The 24,570-nt window shown below is 54.2% G+C and overlaps 1 protein-coding gene across 4 annotated transcripts in view; it reads left to right on the top strand.

Annotated features, from left to right (window-relative positions):
- Positions 1-24,070, top strand: part of SAMD4A (sterile alpha motif domain containing 4A) — a 102,100-nt gene extending 78,030 nt beyond the window's left edge. Inside the window, exons 3-12 of one of the 4 annotated variants that reach the window (XM_054197804.1) lie at positions 2,787-3,050; positions 8,997-9,106; positions 9,736-9,822; positions 12,493-12,787; positions 14,567-14,652; positions 16,891-17,009; positions 19,200-19,401; positions 19,696-19,822; positions 21,555-21,638; positions 23,836-24,070. In XM_054197804.1, coding sequence (XP_054053779.1) covers positions 2,787-3,050; positions 8,997-9,106; positions 9,736-9,822; positions 12,493-12,787; positions 14,567-14,652; positions 16,891-17,009; positions 19,200-19,401; positions 19,696-19,822; positions 21,555-21,638; positions 23,836-23,864 — 1,403 coding nt within the window. In that variant the 3' untranslated portion in view covers positions 23,865-24,070. Of the gene's footprint in view, positions 1-2,786; positions 3,051-8,996; positions 9,107-9,735; positions 9,823-12,492; positions 12,788-14,566; positions 14,653-16,890; positions 17,010-19,199; positions 19,402-19,695; positions 19,823-21,554; positions 22,866-23,835 lie in introns of those variants that run through there. The other 3 variants (XM_054197806.1, XM_054197803.1, XM_054197805.1) reach the window with 3 other exon arrangements.
- Positions 24,071-24,570: the final 500 nt, after the last annotated feature.

Consider the following 24,570-nt stretch of genomic DNA (forward strand, 5'->3'; position numbering starts at 1 on the left):
AATTCTTCACCATAAGCCATCCCCTTGCTGGTGTTAGTGTTACGTGCTGGCAGAAGACGACGCTTTCAAAAATAGGAACAATTTAGATATTGCACGAATCTGCAGGTTTTTGGCCTCATCCCTTGGCTTGCATGTGGCACCAGCTGCTTTTTTACAGGTGCTTAATAAATGCAAACGAGCTCTCTGGTGTTTTTCCTCTCCCCTCCTTTTATAACCCCGCTACTTGCTCATTTTCATTCCACTTCTGGTCAGCAGACAGGGCTTTGATGGCGGGTTTTCCCCCAGGCTTGAGCCGGGAATTAAACCCGGCTTAACTTTTACAGCACAGTACACTCGGCTGGGGGTTTTCCACCAAGACTCATGGATATTAGGCAATAACCCGTGGAGGAGGCAGGAGTGGTTTTGGTGAACTACCTGTGGAAAAAAAGGGGCTCGGGGAGATTCAGTGCTTTGGTGCTTTAGGAGGAAAAGCAGCGAGAATGATAAATTCCCCCCCAGGTTTTGTCCAGAGTGAAGAAATTTGATTTTGAAAGAAGAATTGAAAAGTTTTTTGCTTCGGTTTCGTATGGGCTGAAAGGTCATTTTAACCCCTCAAATTTCCCTGGAGCAGAAAATCTGCTTTTCGTTTCGTCTCCCCCGCAATGAAGCTTCCAGCCGCTCATTTTGAGAAGTTGGTGTATTTTTTGTAGAACTTGCTCTCGTCTCTAGAAATAAGTCCCTGTTAAGAGAGCGGTGCGGATGTTTGGTTAGCCGTCACGATGTGAACCCCACGCCTGTACCCAGGGGCACATGGAAAACAGCATTGGCTTGGGATCGCTGCAAACCAGGCAGGACCTTCCCAGAGCGCTGGATCCAGCTCTTGTCCCGGTTATCCCAGCGGGCAATGAGACACGGCTCGGCTGAGGAACAGCTAAATCCCGAGATTTTTTTTGGTCTCACATAGCAGGGAACAGCCCCCATGAAGCTCGACTAATTTTCCGTGAGAGTAACTGCAATAAAGCATTAACCAAGTGTTTTACATCCTAAATGCATACATTAAAATGCATTAACTGTGTTTATGGTTTAACCAGCAGTTTAGTGAGTTTGTGAGTGATGGAATTTGAATTTTGTTAAGCAAACAGACCAATCTTCTCATATTTTTCATTACAGGCAACAAAGATAGTTCATCCGTACCTGTCTTTTCCTCTAAATACCATATATTACCCCCGCTGACCAACAGACCTGAGAAAAGGATATCTAAATCTGTAAGGGGATAACTAAAAATGAATGAGACGGTATGGAAGAAGAGCAGTGGAAAATGGAGACCATTCAGTAAAGATTTAAAAATCTATTCAAATTGCAACACTTCAACAAGAAAGTGTCAGAAAATCTATGATTTGGGGTTTTTTAATACTTTAGCCTACCTAAGACGTATTTCTGTACTTGACTGAGAGGCAATTAAATACCTGCCCATTGTAAAGCCTTTCTGGAGAAATAACTCCAAATCGCAGGAGCTGGTGCATCGCTCTTTCCCGGGCGGTGTTAAAGTTACTGGTTAAAAACAAATCGCTCTTGGTGGTATCAAAATTTCAGCCAGGAAATACAAACCCCTATGCAACTGGGAAGGAAAAACAAATCCAAAGCTTTCCAAAGACCATTTTTTTTTGCGGGGATCCGGCCTCACCTCTTTGTCATGGGAATATTTTCACCGTTGCTTTGGTTGGTTGCTTTTGCGGAAGGTTGAGTGTCACGGGCATGGAAGCCCACCTGATGGGTGGCTGAGCTGGGATGCTCTCATCACTGGTGATAGCTCGGACTAAGTGCAAGATCTTAGTAGGACACAACAAGGCTCAGACGTTTCCATGGATGATAAGTAGCCCCGTGATGGCGTTAGGCAGATGTGTCAATGCTCGTGCTTCGGGGCGTAAGCCAAATCCTAACTTGGCTTATGATAGGACGAGGGGCAATGGTTTAAACTAGAGCAGGACAGGTTTAGATTAGACATTAGGAAGAAGTTCTTTACGCTGAAGGTGGTGAGACACTGGCCCCAGGTTGCCCAGAGAGGTGGTGGAGGCCCCATCCCTGGAGACATTCAAGGCCAGGCTTGATGAGGCTCTGAGCAACCTGATCTAGTTGTAGATGTCCCTGCTCACTGCAGGGGGGTTGGACTCGATGGCCTTTAGAGGTCCCTTCCCACCCAACACATTCTATGATTCTAACCCAAAGGGAGAGACAGAGAACCTTTCCCTGGGTCTATGTGAGGATGTTCCCACCCTGGGGATTTTTATGCTTTTCCTAGAAAGATAGGGGTCCAGATGATTTTAGCGGGGTGAATTTCACGGCCTCAGTGTAGTCGCTTGAAGATTCCCATTACGCCTGCAGTGGCAGCTGTGCCGTCCCTGCAAGGGCTCCAGGGTTGGCGAGCGGCAGCAGCCGAGCACCCGGCACAGTCCCACGCTCAGGTTTGCTACGTCAAAACCTCCAGAGCTGCTCAATTTTTTTTTTTTTTTCCCTAAAGATGCAATCCACTCCACGCCTTTCCTTAAGCAACCCGAGGTAGCTCGTGTAACCCCATCTCCCTGCGAGTTCTCCCAGCCCCTTTGCTTCCCGGGAGGCAAAGCGCAGAGCTCAGGGTAGGGTTCAGGTAGCCGCGGGCACCATGAAGCCATGAGCGAGGCACCCTGGCCAACCACCACCCATTTTATGATTTCATTGAATTATTTTTCTTTTTTTCGGGGGACTCTGCTGCATCCTGGGCCGCGAGGGGGGAATAACCTCTCTGATTTTTTTTTTTTTTTTTTTTTCAGTTCTCTCAGGCCAGACACACCACAGCCCTTTGAAACGCTCTGTGTCCCTTACCCCACCCATGAATGTGCCAAACCAACCTCTAGGACATGGATGGATGTCTCATGAGGACTTACGAGCTAGAGGACCCCAGTGCATCCCTTCCGATCATGCCCCCCTGTCTCCACAAAGCAGTGTAGCCTCTTCGGGAAGTGGTGGGAGTGAACATTTAGAAGATCAGCCTTCCGCTCGTAACACATTCCAGGAGGAAGGGAGTGGGATGAAAGGTGAGTGAAAAACCAGACGCCTTCCCCCCACCCCCCCACCAAGTCCCCGTCCCCGTCCCGGCACCCAGAGGCAGGAGGGGAAAAGCCATTTTCCCGGCAGCGCCGGGCTCGGTTGGTGGTTTTGGGGCCAGAATCCTCGTAACCAAATGGGGCCATGCGGCGTTTCTTCCCAGCTTAAGGAATTTAGCTTTAGTGGAATGAGTTAGATTCTCTTTTAAGCAGCAGTCGGTCCTGATCTGATGTCTTACAGTTGGGTGCTGGTGGGCTGGTTTTGCCCCCAAAATCCTGCAAGCTACCAGCTTTCCAAAAAGCTGGATTTTTTTCCACAGCCTGTGGCTTTTGGCTGTGAGTTGTGCTCTTTTCTCTTTTTTTTTTTTTTTTTTTAATTACGGTGAAAAATAGCTTGGCAGAGGTGTAGCAAGCCACATGCACTTTACCATTGCGGTGTTTGATACCCATCAAATTTCTGGGGGGAGTTTTGGCTTAGGATGCTTCTTTGCAGTGAATTTATCCTGAGTGTTTCAGCTGTTTCCCATTACATGTGCATTTCAGAGAGATTTTAGCAATAAATATACGCGATCCTGTTGGTAAACAAGGCAGAAATGAAACCGTATTGCTGCAGTCAAAGATGGGGAGCAAACTTCAGGCTGTAGAGGAATAAATAGATGAAAACTGGGCAAACGCATGGGCCATGTATTCCTATGAACAAACAAAATGACTGAAAATGAAGCCGCAGCTGTCAGAGACTGACTTAAACAACGGCAATTTTCATTAATGCAAAGCAACTTTAGACTGATGATGTATCAGAACAAGGAAATAATAGTACTTGTTAAGTAATCACAAGGTCTGATTTTATTCTAATGACAGACAAATCTAGATAGGTGTAAACCTCTGTAATGTGGAACTGCGTTTGACTTGGCACTGTACGACTTTGATGCGCATGGAATAAATGCATGGAAGAAAACCCCTCGCGGTTCCCTCGTGAGAGGGATGCTCGGGGCTCAGCCCTCCCTCTGGCTGGGCTTTGCGCCGTAGCGTTGGCTCTGGGGTGGGGGCCACGGGCTGCAGAAGTGACAGGAGAATTTTCTGAGCGTGACGGCCTCGCAGAGACAGGCTTTGCTTTTCAGGTTCTCCGCTTGCTAACGAACACCTACTGAGGTAGCTCAGCCAGGGAGTGTTTCGTCTCCAGCAGTGCTGCAGGCTCTGTGACCTTATGGGGGACCTGCAGGCTGGCTTGGAAGGGTCACCATGAGCATGGTGAAGACTAAGCTGTGACCAGCGTGACGGGTCCTCAAGGTTTTCCATGCCTGGGGCCGGATCCTGCAGTCTGTCAGATGAAGGAGACCAATCTCGGGAGCTGGTGGGGTCTATGTAACGTTACGTTTCTCCGGGTTTCTGCTGATGGAGCTGGGGAGGAGACGCGGGGAGCTTGGCTCCCTGTGATCCACAGCTGCAGCTCCGGGACCTGCGTGGGTAGAAACTTTCCAGTGCGATGCAGTCAATCTGTACAGCCAAATCTGCAAAACCCAAAGGCGCTATTGCCCAGGCAGTCCGCGAGCAACGATCAATTAAATAAACGTGGATGAAGACAGCCTGTTGCTGCTGCATGTGGCCCCCCCGGGGGAGATGGCTGTCCTGCCTCAGGCCAGCCCTTCCTGAGCATTCTCCTTCTCCGGGGGAAGGTCTACAAACATCTAAACCTGATTCCCCCCATTGCTTCATCAGCCAAATTGTTTTTGTCCCGCTGCCCGAGACCGTGCGAAACAGATGCCTACATCCTCTGGTGTCTACGAGTGTCGTGTCCTCCCCACTCCACGGTATTTTCTTCAGGCTGAATCAGTCCGGCTTCTTCCCAGATGGAGTTTTCTAAACTTGGGGTTGTTCTTACTTCTCTCCACTGTTTTTTTTCCAGAAAGTCTCTGTTTTATTGAAGGTGTCTTGCCCAAAACTGGGCTCGGGAGCAGAGCAGAGACCAGGTTGCCATACAGTGTTCCTGTGGGTGTGTAGCTCATCGTCCTCAAATAACACACCACCGCGGGCTGCGTGTGACCCATTGTATCCCCACAGCATTCCTGCAAAAAAAAAAGTACTGCCCGTTCCCTGCCCTCGGTTCGTGCTGTTTCTTGTTCCTACAGAAACGCACAACTTAGTGCATTTTTATTGGGTCGCATCTTATTTCATCCAGACCGGTTGCTCCGTTTGCCAAGTCCCTTCTCTGAATTGCAGCCACGTCTCCCCGACCGCCCGCGGGCTCTTGTGGCTTGGTGTCACCCGTGCCTTTGGTCACCTTGCTTCTTCTTGACCACCCTCCGGGGCATCCAGGAGGGTAGAGGGGAAACCAGACCCACGCCAGACCCCCATCCAACATGTCTTAACAGCTCATCTCCCCTGATGTCACCAGTTTCTCTCCTTTCTATCCATCTTTGTGCCCTAATGCCACCTGTTTCTCTCCTTTCCATCTTCATGCTGAAGGAAAAGTGACCTTTGGCTTTTTCCCAGCCCCTGGTTTCTTCAGGGGGAGACGCAGGCATTTTGTTCCCTGCAGAACCTGTCCGTCTGTCCATCCGTCCCTTCCCAGGGTAGAGCTTGGGGCACACCGGGAAGCGGGGGGGTGAGTAGAGCTGGGGGTTTCTGCTGCGAGTACGTCCGTGGCTTAGCATCTTAGCATGGTGTGCCATAAGGGCACTTCTGAAGACGTCCTGTGTATACATTGGCCTGTGTGTATATATATCTATATATCTATATATATGGCAGGGTGGATTGTTTTCCTTCTAAATTTCTTCTAGATTTCCCTGCCAGCACCCAGATATACATGTGCCGGCTGAACTCCGGTGCTTAGTGCCTACAGGGGACACTGGAGATGAGCAGCATGAAAGTCCTCGCTTTGCTGCTCACATCAGACGCAGCGTTTGTGACAGCTGTGCCATGACTTTGCAATTAGCTCCTGGTAATCGGTGATTAAAGAGTCGCTCTGCGGGTGGGCGGCTCGCTGTTCCATGGAGATCATTAGGAAGTTTGACTTTCCAAGGACCATGAAAATGTCCTTAGATGACCTCGCAGCTCCTGGTTGCCTCTTACCTATGGGAAGGGGGAGAGCCCCACCACCCTCCCTCTGTGCTGGGGTGGCTCCTTCTCCCCAGCCCACTCCTGGGATTGCCATCCCCACTGGCAAGGGGGCTCTGGGACCGTTGTAGCTCCCCAAAATTAGGAGGTGGTCCAGGGAGGTTGATGCAAAGGGAGAGAAGAGCTGCTCCTGCACTCTGACCCTCTGCAAAGGTTGCATATGATCTGGATTTGCCCAGAGAAGCTGTGGCTGCCCCATCCCTGGAGGTGTTCAAGGCCAGGCTGGACGGGGCTTGGAGCAACTTGGTCTGGTGGGAGGTGTCCCTGCCCGGGGCAGGGGGTAGCACTGGGTGATCTTTAAGGTCCCTTCCAACTCAAACCAGTCCATGATTCTATGAAAGTGGGTTTTCTACAAGATTTAACGTCTGTGCAACAGTGCACTTCTCTTCTGAAAGTACCTGTGTGGGCTTTGCCATCAGCATGGATGTGCACCAAAGGCAGATATCCCCAGGGGACACGGGATCAGGCAGACTTTTAACGTGTCATCGTTGAAACAGGGTAGTTTTGTGTTAAAATGAATTTGAGATTCAAGCCTGCCAGTCCCTGTGCTCCCCACCTGCGCTGGAGACAGAGGGCTTTCTGCTAACAGCTTTTAATGGGCTTTCTGCTAACTGCTTTTAATTTTTTTAACCAGATCGATTTAAGAGGCCTCTGGTAGCAGGTTTTAGGACTGTTTAGGACTGTTTAGGACTGTTGCATGTCGGGACTTTCGGAAAACAGCAAAGTTCAGCCCGCCCGTGCTTGGTAACGGCTTTGCCCCCGTGTTTGGTGTGGGGTTGATCTCTTTCTGTGCAGCATTTGAGGAACTTCACTGAAACACGAATCCTGACCTGTGTCAGAGGGTGGAGAGTGTGAGCAAAAAGCAGTTTTTTGAGGCCATTTGCATCACCTCTGCTTGGATGCGAGTGGGGTTTGAGGTCAGCCCGGGCAGCAGGCAGCAGGAGACTTCTGGCAGATGTAAGAAGTGCCATGGGGGACCAGACCAATGGTCCATCTTGCCCTGGCCCCTCCAGCGATGAGCTGTTGGTTTGGGAAGAGGTCTGCAGTGATCCTTGACTTGCATCTGGCACTCAGCAGCATGGGGCTTTCTGGACTGAGACCACCCATACTGCGGGATGTCCCAACAGTGGGACTGTCCTCCTTGTATCGTCTCATCCCTTTCCGAAGCAAGTCTGGCCTCACACTTTGAGTCGAAAACAGCCTAGAAGACCTTTGAGGTTGTCCATGTTAGTGAAGATTATTGGAGGTGCCTGTGAAGGTTGTCCTCATGCTGGTGGTGAGCAGAGCACCAGCACCCACAGCAGCCCCAGCCGGGCAGCAGAAGCACATAGTGGGTAGAAATCCCTCCCGAAACCAGTGCAAGACCCCATTTCTCTTTCCTGCTTGATGGACACGTTGGGCAGAGGGACCCCATTGGGGCAGCCTCACCACCAGCCATTGCTCCTTCCCCTCGGGCGCTCCTGCACCGTCAGCCCCTACCTGCCGTGGGATGTGGGGTCCACCACCCCCCCAGCACATACCCCTTGCACCAACTCAGGAACGATCAAAGAGAGGGGAACTGTTGCTGTTAGTTTGTATTTAGCCCCAAAAGAGACATTTCCCAAGCCTCCACCTGCTCTATCCATTCAAGGTGCGGGTTTGGGGCTGAAACACTGGTTTTTCATTGTTACTGCACCTGGTGTGGGTTGAGATGGGGCTCCTGGGTGTCTCACTGGTGGGGAAGAGGACAAGAACTAATGGACAAGGGTACTGCTGAGAGCGGAGCACATGAGCTCGGTAGGCTACGGCAGAGCTGTTGTTGGGTTGTAGGTGCTAAATAAAGCAGATCCTGATTTGGCACAGCATTTGAAGCCTTTAGGATGCAAAGCAAAAGCACCGTCAGAGGCACGGTGTTGTGCTGCAGCACAGATATCTGCAGGGCCCTCACCTCCCTTGTGGGGTGTCACCACAGGCCCCCCAAACCTGCAAAACCCTGAGTGCTGAGCAGGCTGGAGCCAGGGAGGCTCATACCCCATTGCCTTCTCCGTGGAGGACACCCCGTCACGGGGTCTGGTGGGGTTTTGCATGTTGCAGAGGAAGGATTCCCCTCCCAGGTCCCTCCCTGTGAAACCACTTTGATGTCAGGAGGATAAAAGTATTTTTGTGTACCCGTCTAGCCAGGCGCAGAGGTGCTACGCTGCAGATAATGACTGGGAAGGTAGAAGTCATTTCAGTTGGTGCATTTTGAGGCCCCAAGTCACCCTTCTGAAACAGGTTGTGGGACCTATCTTTGATGGTACATCATTTTTCCATGCTCAAAAAAAAAATAAAAATCTCTTCCTTTCCCTTAAGCAGCCATTTAAATTGAACAACATACCATCTTCCCTCATGCCATAAATCAGCGTCTGCCATCTGCAAAACAGCCATTTGCTCGTCCTAAGCTCAGCCACACTGTTGGCTTCAGCAGTTCCCACTTTCCTGGGAAAAGGCCAGCGTGGAGCTTGGTGTGCAGTGGCGTGATGCTGGCTCCCGGTGGACTAATTCCCAGTGGCTCAGCTGCAGAAACCCAACTTCTGAGGACATGTCCTCACCTGGGGGCTGGTTCCTCCTACCATCAATATGCATAGCACTATGTCCTCATGCGAGGGCTGGTTCCTCCTACCATCCCTATCCATAGCACTACATCGTCCAGAAGGTCCGGGAAGTTCAGTACGGTGTCTGAAGCAGCTGTGGGAGGGTGGATGGCACCTAATCAGCCTTGTGTTGCTGCTGATGCTGTTGCACATGGTCAAGCGGTGTCATGACCTCAACGGGAACTCTCATCTCCTTACCTTTGTGCTGCAGATGTCCCAGCCTGGCTGAAGAGCCTCCGGCTGCACAAGTACGCCGCCCTTTTCTCGCAGATGACGTACGAGGAGATGATGGCCCTCACCGAATGCCAACTCGAGGCACAAGTATGTCCCACATCGGTCGTGAAGGGATCAGCCGTGGTCCCAACTCTTGTGCAGTCAGTAGACGAGACGCCTCCAACGCGTCTTTTTGTGTCTTCATGTGGAAGGCGTTTTGGTCGCAGGTGGTTGGGAAGCAAGCAGAGAAAGGAAAATGGGGTCTTGGGGAGTGAAAAAAAAACACATTATACCTGAAAAAGGCCTTGTCATGGGTTTCTTACTGGAGTCCCAGCATGAAAGTCTCATCACTGGGAGCTCCGCTTGGGTTTTTTTCCAGTTGGGATTACGTTCAGGAGTTTCAGGGGCACAGACCACAGTACCCAACTCCTTTAAAGTCAGTGGGACTTTGGTGGCCGATTGCCTTGTTAACCTTTGAAAATGTCCCCGCTTTCACCTTTACCTCTGTGTTATCCTGGGGATGAAGAGGGACGGTCCACACTTTGCTGGACTGGCTGGAAATCTCTATCTGCAGCAAGTCTCTAAGTGATTTTCTATGTATGTCCCCCACTAGTTCCTGCACTCAGAAACTGGATTAATTTATAGCAGCCCATTTTGTTAGGGGGAGGAAGGATTTGGGCTGACCAGGCTGTCCTGTAGAAATGTTAACACCAGGTTTTTGTGCTGTTTTTTTGCAGAACGTTACCAAAGGCGCAAGACACAAAATAGTCATCAGTATCCAAAAGCTAAAAGAAAGACAAAACCTGCTCAAATCTTTAGAAAGGGTAAGTAATCACAACCACTTGTGTATTTCCTCCTTTTCAAGAAGCCAGGAATTAATTCTGGGGTGAAGCACTCTTTGGCTGCACATTCTGTTTTGGGATCTTTTGCAGAGAAATCTGTTGCTGGCTTTGCCGCATCTGAGTGGTGTCTCGAACACTTCTGTACCAGATGCAGATTTTATCCGCGGCTATATTTTGGGTCCTAACCCGTTGCCAGCACTCTGGCAGCTGGGGTGGAAAAGCCCTGCCCAGCTCCGGGCTGCTTGGAAACACCTGAGCTCCAGGGGATGGAGGGTATCATCGCAGCGACATTGATGGGGAGGTGGTCACCCATCCGCTGAACCAGGGTGCAGGACCAGCTCTAGCAGCACCAGCTGCCATGGTCCTCTCCCGCTGGAGAACCAGATGGGCCTTTAACCCCTAATTATCCCTTGGCGACTCGTTTAACTGTCCCAGCTCAATGTCACTGTCCTTCTCAAGAGACCCCTCCATGCGCAGCAGTCCTCACGGGGACCCCCGAGCCCTGCCCCTACCTCTCCATCCCCAAAACCAGATGTGATTTCTCAGTGTCCATCAGGTCAAGGACCACCGCGCTTTTCTGGAGCATCATATGGGCAATCTGTCCCCAGATAGAAAGCCAGACACCCACCTCAGTGCCTGAACAACAGCTTGAATTTCCAAGGAGAACAACTAGAAACTTCTTTGTCCCTTCAACAAAAGCTTAAACTCTGCAAAAATGGCTGTTAGGGAAGCACCAGCGCCACAGACTGGCTGGGAGCAGCTCACCCAGCCTCTCACTATTTATTATCGCAATATTATATTATATTTAATTGCACCGTCTTCCAGCAGTAGCTTGCAGAGCCTCCCGCTAGGGGCTTTTAAATACTTATGTGGTGTGTTGCTATTTATTGGTGTTTTCGTTAGCTCACTGCTTCACTATTTATTTATAATATGGGATTGTACTCAGAGTATGGCAGGAGCTAATAAAGCCGTATTTACCTCCGTATATTAATAATAACTGTTAAATCCAAGAGACAGCCCGCTGGATGGAGCTGGCTTCGGCGATATGTTTTCCAGGTGATTGCCCAGCCTCTTCCCCGGCTTCTCTGCCTGGGTTTTGAAATATGGTATTGACTGAGGGTGGCGGTGCAGGAGGGTGAGCCGGGTTCAGCTGAGACAAGCAGCCCCGCGTGCTCTAAAACAGGGGGAGAGAAGTGGCGGGGGCTGGTTTGGAGCCCTCCCGGGGCAGGGGTTGGGCTGTGGGGCTGCAACCACCTCATGCTTTGCCGGGACTCTGAGCTGCCTGTGAGCTGCTCCACTTGGGAGGGGATGTCTCTGGTTTTCCAAGCTTCCCATCCAATTTTATATATATTTTTTTAACTAAACAAGAGCGTGTTGTGTGGGACTTGATTTATGTGTTTTTTTTTTTTTTTGTGGGGCAGTATCTCGCTGCTAAAGATTGCTGCTTTCTTGGAAAGAGCAGCTCCACCCCTCTCTGCCAGGTAGCAGAGCAGGATTCCGCCCCCCCCCCCCGAAAATACCGTCCAGCAGAGTGACACCAGGTCTTCGAGAAAAGTGGAGCTAAGACAACCCAAGAGTGAGCTGGGGGTGCAGCAGGAATGAGGGTGAACAACCGTTTCGGGGCTTTGGCTGGCTGGCTGGCAGCCTGGGCGCCCACTTTGTGTCTCTTCCCTAGGGCTCACCCCAAAAGTTGCATCTTTCCAAGCGCCGTCCCACCGGCCAGACCCTGCAGGAGCCTGCGATGAGCTGCTCTGGTCCAGGCTACATTAAAACCAAAATGCAATTATTTCCCATCAGTGGGAGGTGGATATGACCGTGGAAAGGGAGTTCTTGATACACGCTATAACCGAGAGCAAGGCTGGGGGTGTACCCAAATCCTCTCCCTCCCAGGTGGACCTCCCCTAGGATCTCCAAGCTGAATATTTTCGCTATAGGGATATAAATTCACCCGCAGCCTCGTGGTCTCCCCTTCTGCGTCTGACCGCAGCCCACCCTGATCCCCTTGAAACCTTCCCTTCTCCTCTCCATCTGCTCCCCCAGCCCATCCCAGTGTGGATGGGGATGTCCCAGCTTCGCTCCTGCAGGATGGGCTCCTGCATCCCAGCATGGTCCTGGGCTCTGCCGTGGTCCCAGGGCATAAGGATGCTCTGGCAAGCTCTTTGGGGCAGCGCGGTTAATGGGGAGCCAGGCTGGAAGGCCGTGCTGGAAACCAGAGACAAGCCCACGTTAAAAAATATAATTCCAATTAAGAAGGGCTGAAGTGTCGCAATTGTGGGATTGCTGGGGAAGGAGCAAGATGCCCGCTGGTCTGGGCATTGAAATCTCACAGGATGAGTCACTCTCACGGGATTTGCATCTTCCTGGTGGAAATTTAGAAAGGCTGAAGCTGGGTTGTTGCTGGTTTTGGGTCCCAGCGGTTGACGGGGCACGTTTATCTCTGGGGATTCGGGTCTGAGCACATCCGTGGATGCAGTGCAGTCCCTGCAGCAGCTCCACACTCCCCTGCTCTGAGCAAAGACCTCCTGGAGCAGGAGGGAGGCTGTCGGCTTTGCTGGGGATTTTCTGTGGGGGTGACAGCAGGGGTCTGGTTCGTAGCCAATGTCCTGTTGTCCTAGCAGAGACAAACCCTCTTCTCTCCACTTGAATCTGCAGGACATCCTGGAAGGTGGCAACTTGCGTGTCCCGCTGCAGGAACTACACCAAATGATCCTCACCCCCATCAAAGCCTACTCTTCCCAAAACTCCAGCACGGAGGAGCACAGCCGGGATGCAGACTCGCATCACCCCTCCTCGCTGCTCGGCTCGGACAGCCAAGGCTCTGACTGCAAGGACTCTGCAGCGGGGGGGATGCAGCAGCACCATTTGCCAGGATGCGAGGGCGAGTCGGGGGGGGCCCCTTTGCCCGAAGGTGACCTTCCCGGACAGTTCACCAGAGTGATGGGCAAAGGTGAGCGGCTGTCACTTGTTCTTGGCGTCCTCGCTAGGGAGACACCTCGCTTGGTGTCCTGCTCCGGGACAGGGTGCGTGCGGTGGCGGGCCTGGCAGCAGCCTTTCCCCACGTCCCTGCAAGCCACTGTCCTAAGGGTGATGATTTTTTGAGGCCCCGTCATGCCGTGGTAAGAGGTAAGAGTGTGAGCAGGGCGGTGGGCAGTGATTTTTGGGAGGGGCAGCAATGGGACAGGCTGCCTGCCCCAGCTCAGGGACGGATAGCATCCTCGCCCTGCCGCAGGTCAGGGACGGATAGCAGGATAGCGTCCTCTCCCTACCCCAGGTCGCGGAGGGATAGCATCCTCTCCCTGCCCCAGGTCCGGGGTGGATAGCATCCTTTCCTTGCCCCAGGTTGGTGATGGATAGCATCCTCTCCCTGCCCCAGGTTGGGGACAGATAGCATCCTTTCCCTTCCCATTCTGAGCCCTGGGAGCATGCCACTGGTCCAGAGGTGTTTTCAGCAGTATCCCTTGGACCTACTCTTCTTGTGTGTGGGTAGCGCTGGTACATGGGCTTAGTGTGGGCTGTCCTGGGTGCATATCAGCTGGGCCCAAGCCTCCCTTTAAGCCCCAATTTAGCTTCAGGACATCCAAAGTATCTTGGATGGACCACTTGGGTGCCGTCCCATGGCTGGTGCGGGGTATGGGGCTTTGCAGCAGGATAAACACACTGGGAGATGCACAGGAGCGATGCAAGGTATGAACCGACCTCCGATGCCACAGACAAGACCCCCTGAGCGAATTTCTGTGAGCTTGGACATGTCCTGACTCCCCTTGGTGGGATCTGAGGTGTCGGAGCTGGCTGCGTGGAGGGAGATCTCGTCCACAGGGTCACACGGGAGACCAGGAACAGAAAGAAACTCATTGGGATCCCACGAGGAAATACCAGCCCTGTCCCTATCCCTATTTCAGACTTTTTTTTTGCAAAAAATAGATAATGTTTTCTATACAAAAACTTGGGGCAAAAATTTCTCCCCAGCTAATTGGCTGTAGGCACAGACAGAGGTGGGGTTTATCCCTGGAGGTGTTCAAGACCAGGCTGGACGGGGCTTGGAGCAACCTGGGCTGGTGGGAGGTGTCCCTCCCCAGGGCAGGGGGGTGGAACCAGATGATCTTTAAGGTCCCTTTTCAACCCAAACCATTCCATGATTCTGGCCCCATTTTAAACCCACTGATGAATTCAGCCCGTGACGAATGCCTCCGTCACGCATGAAGCTGTCTGTATGGCACAAGCCTTGCCAGGACGAGGTGTCCTGGACCGCAGGGCATCCCTGCCCAGGGGCTACAACAGCAGAGACTCATTTCTTTGTGAACTCTTTTCCACTTGCTTTTACAGCATTCATTCCAAAAGAGGTTAAAATCCATCGGGAAAGGTGGGAATCCGTTTGCAGCAGGCGGTAGATTTTGGGCGTGGGAGCAGGAGCTCAAGCCAGTGGTGCCTTTGGTGTATTGTAATTAGGAAAAGGGAATAATCCTGCACACCTGGTTTGCTCCGGTCTAATTGTGGTGACTCCAGTGGTGTTCTCTGGATCTACACCAGCGTAAGGGAGAACAGAATCCGGCCTTAAATATAGGACAGCGCGGCAGGAATTGGGGAAGGGTGTTTTTTCTCGCTGATGAGAAGACTCACCGGAGGGACACGGGAAACGGGACACCCATGGCATTCGTCGGATGCCTCAGGCCCCAGCTTGGTGTCCCCATGCCCATTTCTCTTCTCTTCTCTTTTTTTTTTTTTCCAGTATGCACGCAACTTTTAGTTTCCCGACCCGACGAAGAGAATATAAGTTCCTATTTACAGCTCATAGACAAATGTCTGATCCACGAGGTGAGTCGTGACGGATCATCTAGAACTGTTGTTCTCATCACTTAGAAACTGTTTCCAAAGTATCTGTTTATGTAGACCTTTTGGTTTCTAACACAAATATTTTTCGTGGGTATTAATAGTAATTCTGACAGAACAGGGCTGGAGTGGGCGGTAGCTCCAACGTGCTGCATGGAAACGTTGCTCCCCCCGCCACGCTCCCTTAATTGCCAAGACCTGGAGCTGGGAAATTCATCCGGCTTGTGATGGTCTGATCAGCAGCTGGATGCAAGAAAAAATCCCGGCATGAGTGCGCGGGTGGTTTCTATGAGACAGTCCCAGCAATCCCTTGGCGTTGCCGCCTCCCCTTTGGCAGCCCGTGGCCTTGGATTTTTGCAACGGGGGCATTTGTTTCTGTTCCCAGCGGATCAGCTTTTACCAGGTGACGGCTCGGGATCACCCAGGCTGTGCTCTGTGGGATGGATAGGATGACCATGCTTCTGCTCGCTGGCAGAGAGGGATGGCCGGCATTCCCGGCATCCTGCGGCATTTCGTACCCCTGGCAAAACAAGCTGCTTCCCAGCGCCTGCCCATATGGCTGGGATTGGGAGGAGACCGCGCGCCCTCTGTAACGTAACAGAGCTTTAAACATTTCTCAGTTATTTGTTTATAAAAAACCCCCGCTGTCAAAGCACAGAAGGATCTCCTGTGGAGGGGGCTGGTGGCTGCAAACCCCAAAATGTGCTGCATGCCGCAGGGAAGACGAGAGAGGTGGCTGGTAGCCCCTTGCCTCGCAGCGGTGTCCGGTGGCCGAGCCGCTCTTGCACCAAGGTTTGATCCACGCCTCTCTGCAGGGCCAAGCACAGGGGATCCCCAATGGGGGTGAAATAGCTGAACACCGGGCAAAAATGCAAGTGCTTCGTCCTATTTTTTGAGCTCCTGGATGCCTCTGTTGGTCACGGGGTGGGGGGGAGGTCGGTGCATTCTGCTGACAGCGCCTGCGGTGTCAGCCAACATTCGGCCCCCAAAATACAGGGTGGTGGCACCCACTGTTTGGATTTGCTGCAAGACGGGTTTAGAGCCGTGGATATGGTCTGCTGGGTGGTTTCCACAGGCACGGGCAGCAGAAAATAGCTGTGGGAGGGGGGAGAACGTTGTGCTCCCGCTTGCTCCCCTCTCGGAGAGCGTCGGAGCCTGGAAACGGTGCCTGGACTTTCTGGACGCGGCCAAGCAGGGCATCGCTGGGAGAGCAGAGGTGTCAAGAAAAGGACGAGGATGGTGGGAGCAGATTCCCAGGGCTGGAAAGCAAAGCCAGGAGGACATGGAGCTGCAGAGGAGCTCATTTTCCAGGAGCGCCCGGGGCAGATGTGGTGACGCAGTGTCACCCCACTGGTGCCAGCCTGTGTCCCAGGGTCACCCTCTGCGTCGGCGCCGGCGTAATCAGTGCCCAGGAGAGAGCTTCTCCTCCAGAGGGTGGTTCGGAGCAATCAAGTCAGGCGCTAATTAGCCTCTAAATTGTCCTCCGGAGACCTCTGCTCCTCTCCATCACCATCAGTGAGACGTTGGATGCCTAAAGTTAGCAGTGGCGGGCCCGCGGGTGTCCCCATAACCCACACGCCTGCCACACCGCGCCTGCAGGGTGTTTCGGGAGCAGATCTGTCCCCTGCCTGGGGGACGTGTCCCCTGCCCGGGTCGGGGACGGGGCTCACCCCAGGTGACCTCCGGTGGATGCTGTCAGGGCCAGGAAGAGAGCCGAGCTCTGCCTGGCCCCGGGAAGGAGGATAGGATGCGGGATGCTGCGGAGCAGCTCTGCTTTCCGAATCCCAGCGTTTTCCAGCCCCAGCGGTGTTTTCTAGAGCCATGTCCAGGTGATAAGTGTCACCACCCCTTGGGGACCGGCCATCAAATCCCACGAGGAGCTGGAGCGGGGGGTCCGGGGGCGAGGAGGGGTGGCGGGGAAGCTTTGGGGGAGCCCTGCTGTGTCCGGAGGGGTTGGCAGCCTCGGGGACAGAGCCAGGCCATTGCTCTGGGGCGCACGGGACGCTGCCAGAGCATTTTCTCCACCTTGATATGAGTAAATCCTTGAGAGAGACCAGGGTTTCCCTCTGGACTTGCCGATGGGGCTCAGCTCACACCACCGCCTGCTCCAGCTGATTTTCTTCATGCGCACACCCACATGCGCATCCCTGCTCGCTTTGTCCAGAAAAATATTCATATGTTTCCTGTTATTTTCTTTTTTTTTTTTTTTGGGGGGGGGGGCAGGCGTTTACAGAGATTCAGAAGAAGCGGCTGCTGTCATGGAAACAGCAGGTGCAGAAACTCTTTCGGTCCTTCCCTCGGAAATCCCTCCTGGAGCTGTCAGGCTACCGTCAGCAGAGGAGGTACGCGGGATTTCGGGAGGGGAGGGATGGATGCGGCAGCCGGGGGTTCAGCAAGAGCATCTCGAGAGGCACTGGTCTCCCAGTCGGGAGGGATGGATCCTGCCGGGTTCAGAGCCACATTTCGGGAGGGAGGAGGGTTGGAAAAGCTTCGGCAATAACACCCCAGGCGTTGGCTGGGAAAGGAAAGCAGCAGGAAGCTGGCTTGTGTCTGTGATCGGTGCCTGCCCCACTGATTCCTGCCGCATCTCCCTAGCTCCGAACCACGGTGATGCTGGATTTTGGGTGATCCTAGAAAGAGTCGGGGTTATGGCAAGAACAGGTGGTTTTAGATCAGTTTTAACAACAGCGTCAGCCTTTTATTTCATTCTCCAAAGTCTATTTTATTGCCATCTTGTGCAAGTTCTTTTTGTTTTTCTGAGAAAGAAAGGAGATAACTGGGAGCGCTAGGACAGGCAGGATGTGAGTTTGAAAGGAACGAGCGCAGAACCGGAGTGTTCCCCAGGGGAATTAAAATGAAATATTTTGGAGTGGAAAAACGAGGGATTTCAGCGTCTGTGGCAGGATCGGAAGCCGAATAGACAAGAGCAGAGGTTTCCGATGGGCCCGTTTGCTCTGGGTCATCACTGGTGCAGAAGTTTAGCTGCACATCCAGGCTGACCCCAAACACGAGGTAGAGCTTGAAATGTTCCCAGTCCCATTCCCGGGGCCGCCCAGGATGCTCTGGTGTCCTTGCTGCTTTGGGGTGGTTTGCATTTTGCGTTTCTTCTGCTACCGGGAAGCTGCGGGCAAGGAAGGAGCACGTGGCCGGTCCTGCTTTTCTTGTGGGGATTTAATGGCAAGAGCGTTTTTTGGACGAGGTTTAAAGAAACCCCGTCGTACTTCTGCGTAGTAAATTTATCCAGTTTTGGGATCCCAGCATGCTTGTGTCCTCTGAAGTACGTTTGCAGCCGCCCGCAGAAATGGGAGGGATGAGGGCTGGGGGGAAGGTGAGCCGAAACATCTGCGAGGGTGATTAAGTGCTGGAGAAGGGCAGGGGGGACGGGGAGCGTAAGAGGAACCCTGGCTGTGGGTTTGCAGGGAGATCCTGTCCTTGGCTGTGCTTAAACCTGATAACGCCACTGCCGTCCTGCTGCCCAGATAATCGGGCAGAGGCACCAAGCTGATGTCGCACGGCGAGGAGACTTGGCGCTGTGTGTGTTTCTGAGGATTAGCTGATTATTTTTGTGTCGTTCCTCTGGTTTTATGTGGAAAAACCCACATGGGGAGGGATGCCAGCATGTCTGACCCTCTCCGAGGAGGAGGAAAGATGGTTTCGTGTCCTGAGATTGATGTCTCAGGACTGTGTGGTCTTGGGTCCAGCTGGTTTTGCTCTGACCACGGGGAGCTGGAGGAGGGTTTGTGGTGCAGAGACGGGAGTGGGTGCAGAGCCTGTCCCCCATCTGCCTTTCACTCAGCCCTCCCTGGGAAATCTTGGACTTGTTAGGTCACCTTAACCAAGTTTTACAGAACTTGAGACGTCTCAGAGAGGACCGTTTGTAAAAATGAACCTCCTGGAAGGGGAGAAGGTCCAGCCTTTCAAGCATTCCGAGTAAAGAAAAGCCTACAGCATAAGATAAACCTTTATCAGACACTAGAGAATCCACACAAGAGAGATCTCTTTTGGACACCTCAAAGGCATGGAGAGTTTAAGTCAAAACCCAAGAAATTGAGTGCCACTAGCTCCAGTGCCTGGCTAGAGCACTGCATTATTTTAGCTTGCATTTAAGAACAGGCCCATTTTGGAGTAAAAATAAACTTAAAAAAAAATAAAATAATGTGACTGTGAGAACTGCAGAAGGGAGGGAAGGTGACTGGCAGATGGGAAGAATGGCCGGGAGGATGCCATGGGATGCCCAAACCCCCTCCTTCCCGCTGCACGTGCAGGATGGAGGCCGTCCTCGGCAGGACGGGAGGGTTGAGGCGGGAGCAGAGCTCGCGGTGAACCCGTGGCCGTGGGACAGGCGTGGGGTGGTGAGCGTCGGGCCGGGGCACGGGGTGGCGAGCATCGGTTTGATGCTTTGCAACGACGCAGGGGCACCTTGGGGACATTTGGCTGTTGGTCTGAACGCACCAACCCAGCCGCTCGCCCCCGCAGCATCGTCCCCTTTCAAGCACCGATTTCTCACCCCTTGCCCATTTCTCTCTCTGCAGCCGAGGCTTTGGCCAGTCGAACTCCTTACCGACAGCCGGATCTGCAGGGGCGGGACTGGGCCGGCGAAACCCCCGCCAGTTCCAGATCCCCTCCCGCAACCTCCCCACCGCCCGGCTGGGGCTGCTGGGCCCCAGTGGGCTGCTGGGCACCCCGCAGCGCAGCCCCGCCGCCAGCCCCGCCATCCTCAAGCAAGGCAGACAGGTTGGTCGTCGTTTGCAGCATCTCCAGCTTTTTCCATCCCTTCCCCGCAAGCTTCCTTTGCTTTTTCTCCTCTAACTTGTCCCAATGTCCCTTTTTTTCCTCCCTTTTTCAAGCAAACAAGAGCAGTTTGGGTTGCGCGCAGCTCCGGGCGGTGGGATGCAGAAGGGGGACCGGTGGGAGGGGGGCAAACTGAGAAGCGGAGCGGGGAGAGACGAACCCAAGGGTGTTCTGAATGCATGGCACAGAGGCCTCCGTTTTACATCCCGCCACCCCTTTTTTCTTTGCTTCCCGCAGAACCTCTGGTTTGCCAACCCCGGGGGCAGCAACAGCATGCCCAGCCGGAGCCACAGCTCGGTGCAGAGGACACGCTCGCTGCCCGTCCACACCTCCCCGCAGACCATGCTGATGTTTCAGCAGCCAGGTAGGAAGCCGAGATTCACTTTTTCGCTTATCCACAGCCCGGCGAGACAAGGGGAGGCTGCGTGAGAGGAGCATCACCCGTGCCGGCACGGCGCGCTCCTACATGCTTGCAGCCATGCTCGCAGCGCCGGCTGTCGCAGCCCGAGCCGGGTATCTTTCACACCAGTTGGATTTACTGGGTTGATTGAAGCAGAGACATCACTGGAAAGATTTTGACCCGATAAATAACATCTTGACCCTATATATAAAGGGTGGTGTCTTACCCAGCTTCCTTCTGAGGGGCTTCGTGTCAGGCGGGGATGGCGGTCGCTCTTCCATCACGCATGGACACAGAGACACGGTGTGGAGGAACAGCCTTCGTGCACTCGAGGGACATGTTTTCACAACACCTGTGAAGGGAAATGGTGCTGCGTCGGTGCATCCTTCCCAAACACCGCCAAAATGCTCCCCTATATAGGAGCATCCTCTGATTTCAGGGAGGTTCCTGCTGAACCTGGACCCTGAACCTGGAGCATCCTTCCCATGAGGACATTCATCCCTTTTTCTCTTAAAGCATGCCTTTTCTTACCAACACACCATAATGATTTATACCACAGGATGGGGAGCTGCATCCCCCCACCCCCCACCCCGCCCCGCCCCGGTAAACTAAACCAAATCCATAAGCTTCTGCCATGGTTTCAGCTTGGCAGCTCCCTTCACATCACCTGCCTGCTGTGTTTTAACTGTGTAATTTAGGCAGCAAGTGTCGTGTACAGGAAAAACAGCGTCTGTTCTCGGGTATTGATTAAACACCAGGACAAGGGCACATTTCTGCAGGCGCTGAAGGAGAATAAATAGGTTTCTCTTTGCGTGTTAGCCTGCGGTGAATGAGGGCATAGGAGGATTAGAGAGCAAAAGATGCAGACCGAGTTGCAAGGAAAATAAGCAATAATGCAGGGCTGGGCTCCTGAAATACTTTTCGTCGGGCTGCGGGGACCTCAACCCTCCTGGACTTCGTCCCATGTTCCTGCAAGCCGGTGGCAAGCAGGAGATGCTGGCCATGGGCAAGCAAAGCTGTAATTGCAAAGCTTTCTGCTGCGCCGAGGAGGGCATTTTGGTGCCGTATGGCTCAGGCAGGGGCATTGCAGCACACCAAACTATCATCCCCCCCTTTTTTTTGTGCTCCCCCCAGCCCCGGGGACGTGGCAGTGGGGCTGTGGGTGTCTGAGCAGCGGCCATGGAAAAGGCTGATGGCAGCTCTGCCGGTCTGTGCTGCCATCCTACGTCTGAGCGCGAACCCTGCCTGCACGCTGCCTGCGCGGGCAGCTTGGAGGTTTTGCCCCATATCCAGGATTTTTGCAGGGCCCGAGCAAGGGGGGGAGCCCAGGGCTGCCTCCCCTCGGGGCGGGGGGTCCCGCTCTCACCCCAGCTCCCCCCCAGCATCTCTAACCAGCACCCAAACCCCTCATTTCCATCCACCCTCTTCCGCAATGCCGCTGAGTCCCCCTGGACTTACCCCTTATCGATAAAAAAACGACTATTTTTGCAAACTCCTCTTGCTGGAGGTGATTGCACCAGGAAGCAAAGCGCTGCCGGAGTCCGGCCATGCGGCCAGACCCTCCTGGGGAACTTGCGGGTGGTTTCCTACCCCAGGTGCACCCACTCCGGCGGCAGCAGAGCAGGCAGGGGGTGTGTGGCAGGCAGGGTCCCTGCCAGGTCCCCTGACCAAGGTCTCCTGTCCTTTCTCCCTGCAGAGTTCCAGGTGCCGGTGACTGAACCTGACATCAACAACAGGCTGGAGTCCCTGTGCCTGAGCATGACGGAGCACGCGCTCAGCGGTGAGCACTCCCTCCTCCTCGGGCTCTTCCAGCACGTCCACACCGCCTCCACCGAGCCCCCCGGCACCTGCCCCTGCCCTGTGCCCCCAAAAAGCTGGGACAGGCTGTGGCTGTGAGCAGGAGGGATGGCGGCGGGGCTGGATGCGGGGATGCTCCCGAGGATGCTCCCAGGGATGCTCCCAGGGATACTTCTGGCGATGCTCCTGGGGATGCTCCCAGAGATGCTCCTGGGGATGCTCCCAGGGGAGGTCGGATGGGGACATTGGCTTCTCTCGGCGAGGTAGCCGGGGCAGAGGGGTAAAACCGAACGCAGGGATCGCACCCAGCGCTAGTGGAGTCCATGCTTATTAGCCACTAGTTAGCTCGCTAATAATATTTAGTATTGGCTCGCTAGTCTGTTATTAGTTCTCGATAAAGCCCTTGCCACCGGAGTGCACGAATGGTTCACAGGCTTTGGAGTATTTTACCCTTCTGCCACCGGTGTCCCTCGTTTGGCTGAGGGATGCGGGATGTGAAAACCCTGCCGCGGGCTGCTGGGCGCTGTGCCAGGCGCTGTGCTGGCAGCGTTGGTTGTCAGCCGGTGGTTATGCCGGTGGTTATCAGCCCGGGCAGGTGATAATGGGCATGGGGAGGGAGGAGGACCAGGCGGAAAAAACAGGCAGGAAAAATGGAAAAGGCAGCGGCAGCGTGATGGAGAGCCCGGCGCAGCAAAAAGCACCAGCACCAGAAGCGCACAGAGCCCCTCGCCGATGTGCCGGACCCCCAGGCACGAAGGATGACCCCCCAGCGATGGGACGAGCACGGCCGCTGGCATCACCCAGACCGTCCCAAATGACCAGCTCGGGTCTCGCCCGCGGCAATCCCTGGACTGCATCGGACCGTTGAGGACAGGAGCCTTCGGGGAGGGTGAATGCCACCGGGCTCCCTGTGGCGACGCGACAGGCCATCCTGGGGAGAGGGACACGAGAGCAAGGACTGTAAGAGGCAGCAGGGCCCTGGCAGTGCCACGGCAGCATCCCCGGACGGGAAAACAAGGACACTTCTGTCACCCGAAGCCTTTCTCCGGCGTGTGCCCAGGCGAGGCTTAGCTGTCTTGTTCCTCTGCAGGGTACTGTTCCTCCGAGTTACTTTTTCCAGGTCGCATACCCCGAGCCTCTCGAAACCGGTCATGCTATAAATAGCTCTTAAAAAAAAAAATAAACCTTCGGGGGAGAAAAAAAAAAATAATATGGCGTAACAAACCTGTTTGTTTTTAGTCTTAAGGAGGGAGGCGGCTGTGATGCCCCGGGTAGCGTAACGGGGAGCGCTCTGTTCGGGGGCTGCCCCAGGAGCTGCGCCCCCCCCCCAGCCCCGCTGCTCTCCATCCCGGGGATGGGGGTTTAGGATGGGGGACGGGGACGGGGTGGTTGGGGACGGAGGATTGGAAATGCTGTTGGGTGTTGATTTCTGGCCCCATAAGAGCTGCTGGCGCCTGGGAGGGGTAGAGGAGAGGGGGCTGCTGGCGGTGGGGTCATTTGTGTGGCTTTGGGCTGGGTCATGGACCACCCCCCCCGGCTTTGGGGCTGGGGCTGGATGCGTCCCCGCCATCATGGGACGCTGGGGACCAGGGCTCTGGGGAGACAGAAATGCCCCTGGGGTGCTTTTTCCTGATATGGTCCTCAGATGGAGGAAAATTTTGCATCCTCTGCAGTGTGGGCGCTGCAGGGCTGGGTCAGCTTGGGGCGGGGGCAAGGCAACCCCCCCGCCAGCTCCATCCCCGTCCCCCTGCTCCTGGGCAGTGGGTCACGAACTGTAGGGGGGTCCCGGCCTTGCACCCACCTCGTGGTGAGTCCCAGCTGCCCAGAAACCCTGGGAAAGGTGCCGTGGGGACATGGCAGAGGGTCCGGACCAGTGTTGGGACAGCAGCTTGGGGGGGCTGCCATGGCATGACGGGGCGGGGGGGGTGGACGTTGAACGGGGGCACCGGCAGAGTGCTGACACCCCAAAACCCTTCTGCACCCCCTTGGGGAGATGGGGAGGGTGGGGATGGCCCCGTGGTGCCACCTCGCCGCAGGGGCAGTGGGATGGGGATGCTCTGGGGGTCCATCCCCACCTGGCTGGGGGGGAGGGGGGGGCACATTCTGGGGGGGGGGGTACCGGTGCAAGGTGAGCTGCTGCTGGCCGGGGCTGCTCCTAACTTCTCCCTTCCCGCTTGCAGATGGCGTCGACCGAACCTCCACGATCTAGAAGGCGTCGCGACGGGGATGCTGGCCGGGAGAACAACTGCTGCGGGTCCAGCGGCGAGGTCGGGGCTTGCAGGGAGCCCCAGCGATAGCTTGCATCCTTTCTCCTCCCTCTCCTCCTCTCCTCTCCTCTTTCTCTCTCTCTCTCTCTCCTGTTTTAATTTTGTGAATGTGTAGATTGTCCTTGTGAACATATCATTAGACTTGGAATTTGTGTTGTCATTTATTACATCCATGCTAGGGGGTGGGGGCGGGGGTGGGGGAAACGAACAACAAAAACGGCAAAAAAAAACCTCAATGGCGATGATGAAAAAGCATGGGGAGGGTAAGGGGGGGAAACGCGGCAGGAGAGTGCTGACAACGGAGGGTTCACCACGGGCAAACCCTGTTTCTGGACGAGGATACGAATGAATATCGAATATCACGCAGGGGTGTGTGACCAAAAACCCTTTTGGGGAGGATTTGCCTGTTGTGCCGGGGGCTTCGGGGCCAGTGGTCCCGTCCTTTGAGTTTCTCTGCATTCAGGCACGGACTGGCCCGGAGAGCCCAGATTTTTTTTAAAAAAAAACAAAACAAAACAAAGAAACAACATAAAATAACCCCAAAATTTCCTTTTCAGTTTAGCCCAGAGCATCCGCAGTTTCGAGGCAGCATTGTGCACAGGGCGGCAGAGGCGGAGGGTTGGTGGGTGTGCCCCCCCACACTCCATC

This window comes from Rissa tridactyla, chromosome 4, assembly GCF_028500815.1.
Source record: "Rissa tridactyla isolate bRisTri1 chromosome 4, bRisTri1.patW.cur.20221130, whole genome shotgun sequence".
In the NCBI taxonomy this organism is placed as follows: Eukaryota; Metazoa; Chordata; class Aves; order Charadriiformes; family Laridae; genus Rissa; species Rissa tridactyla.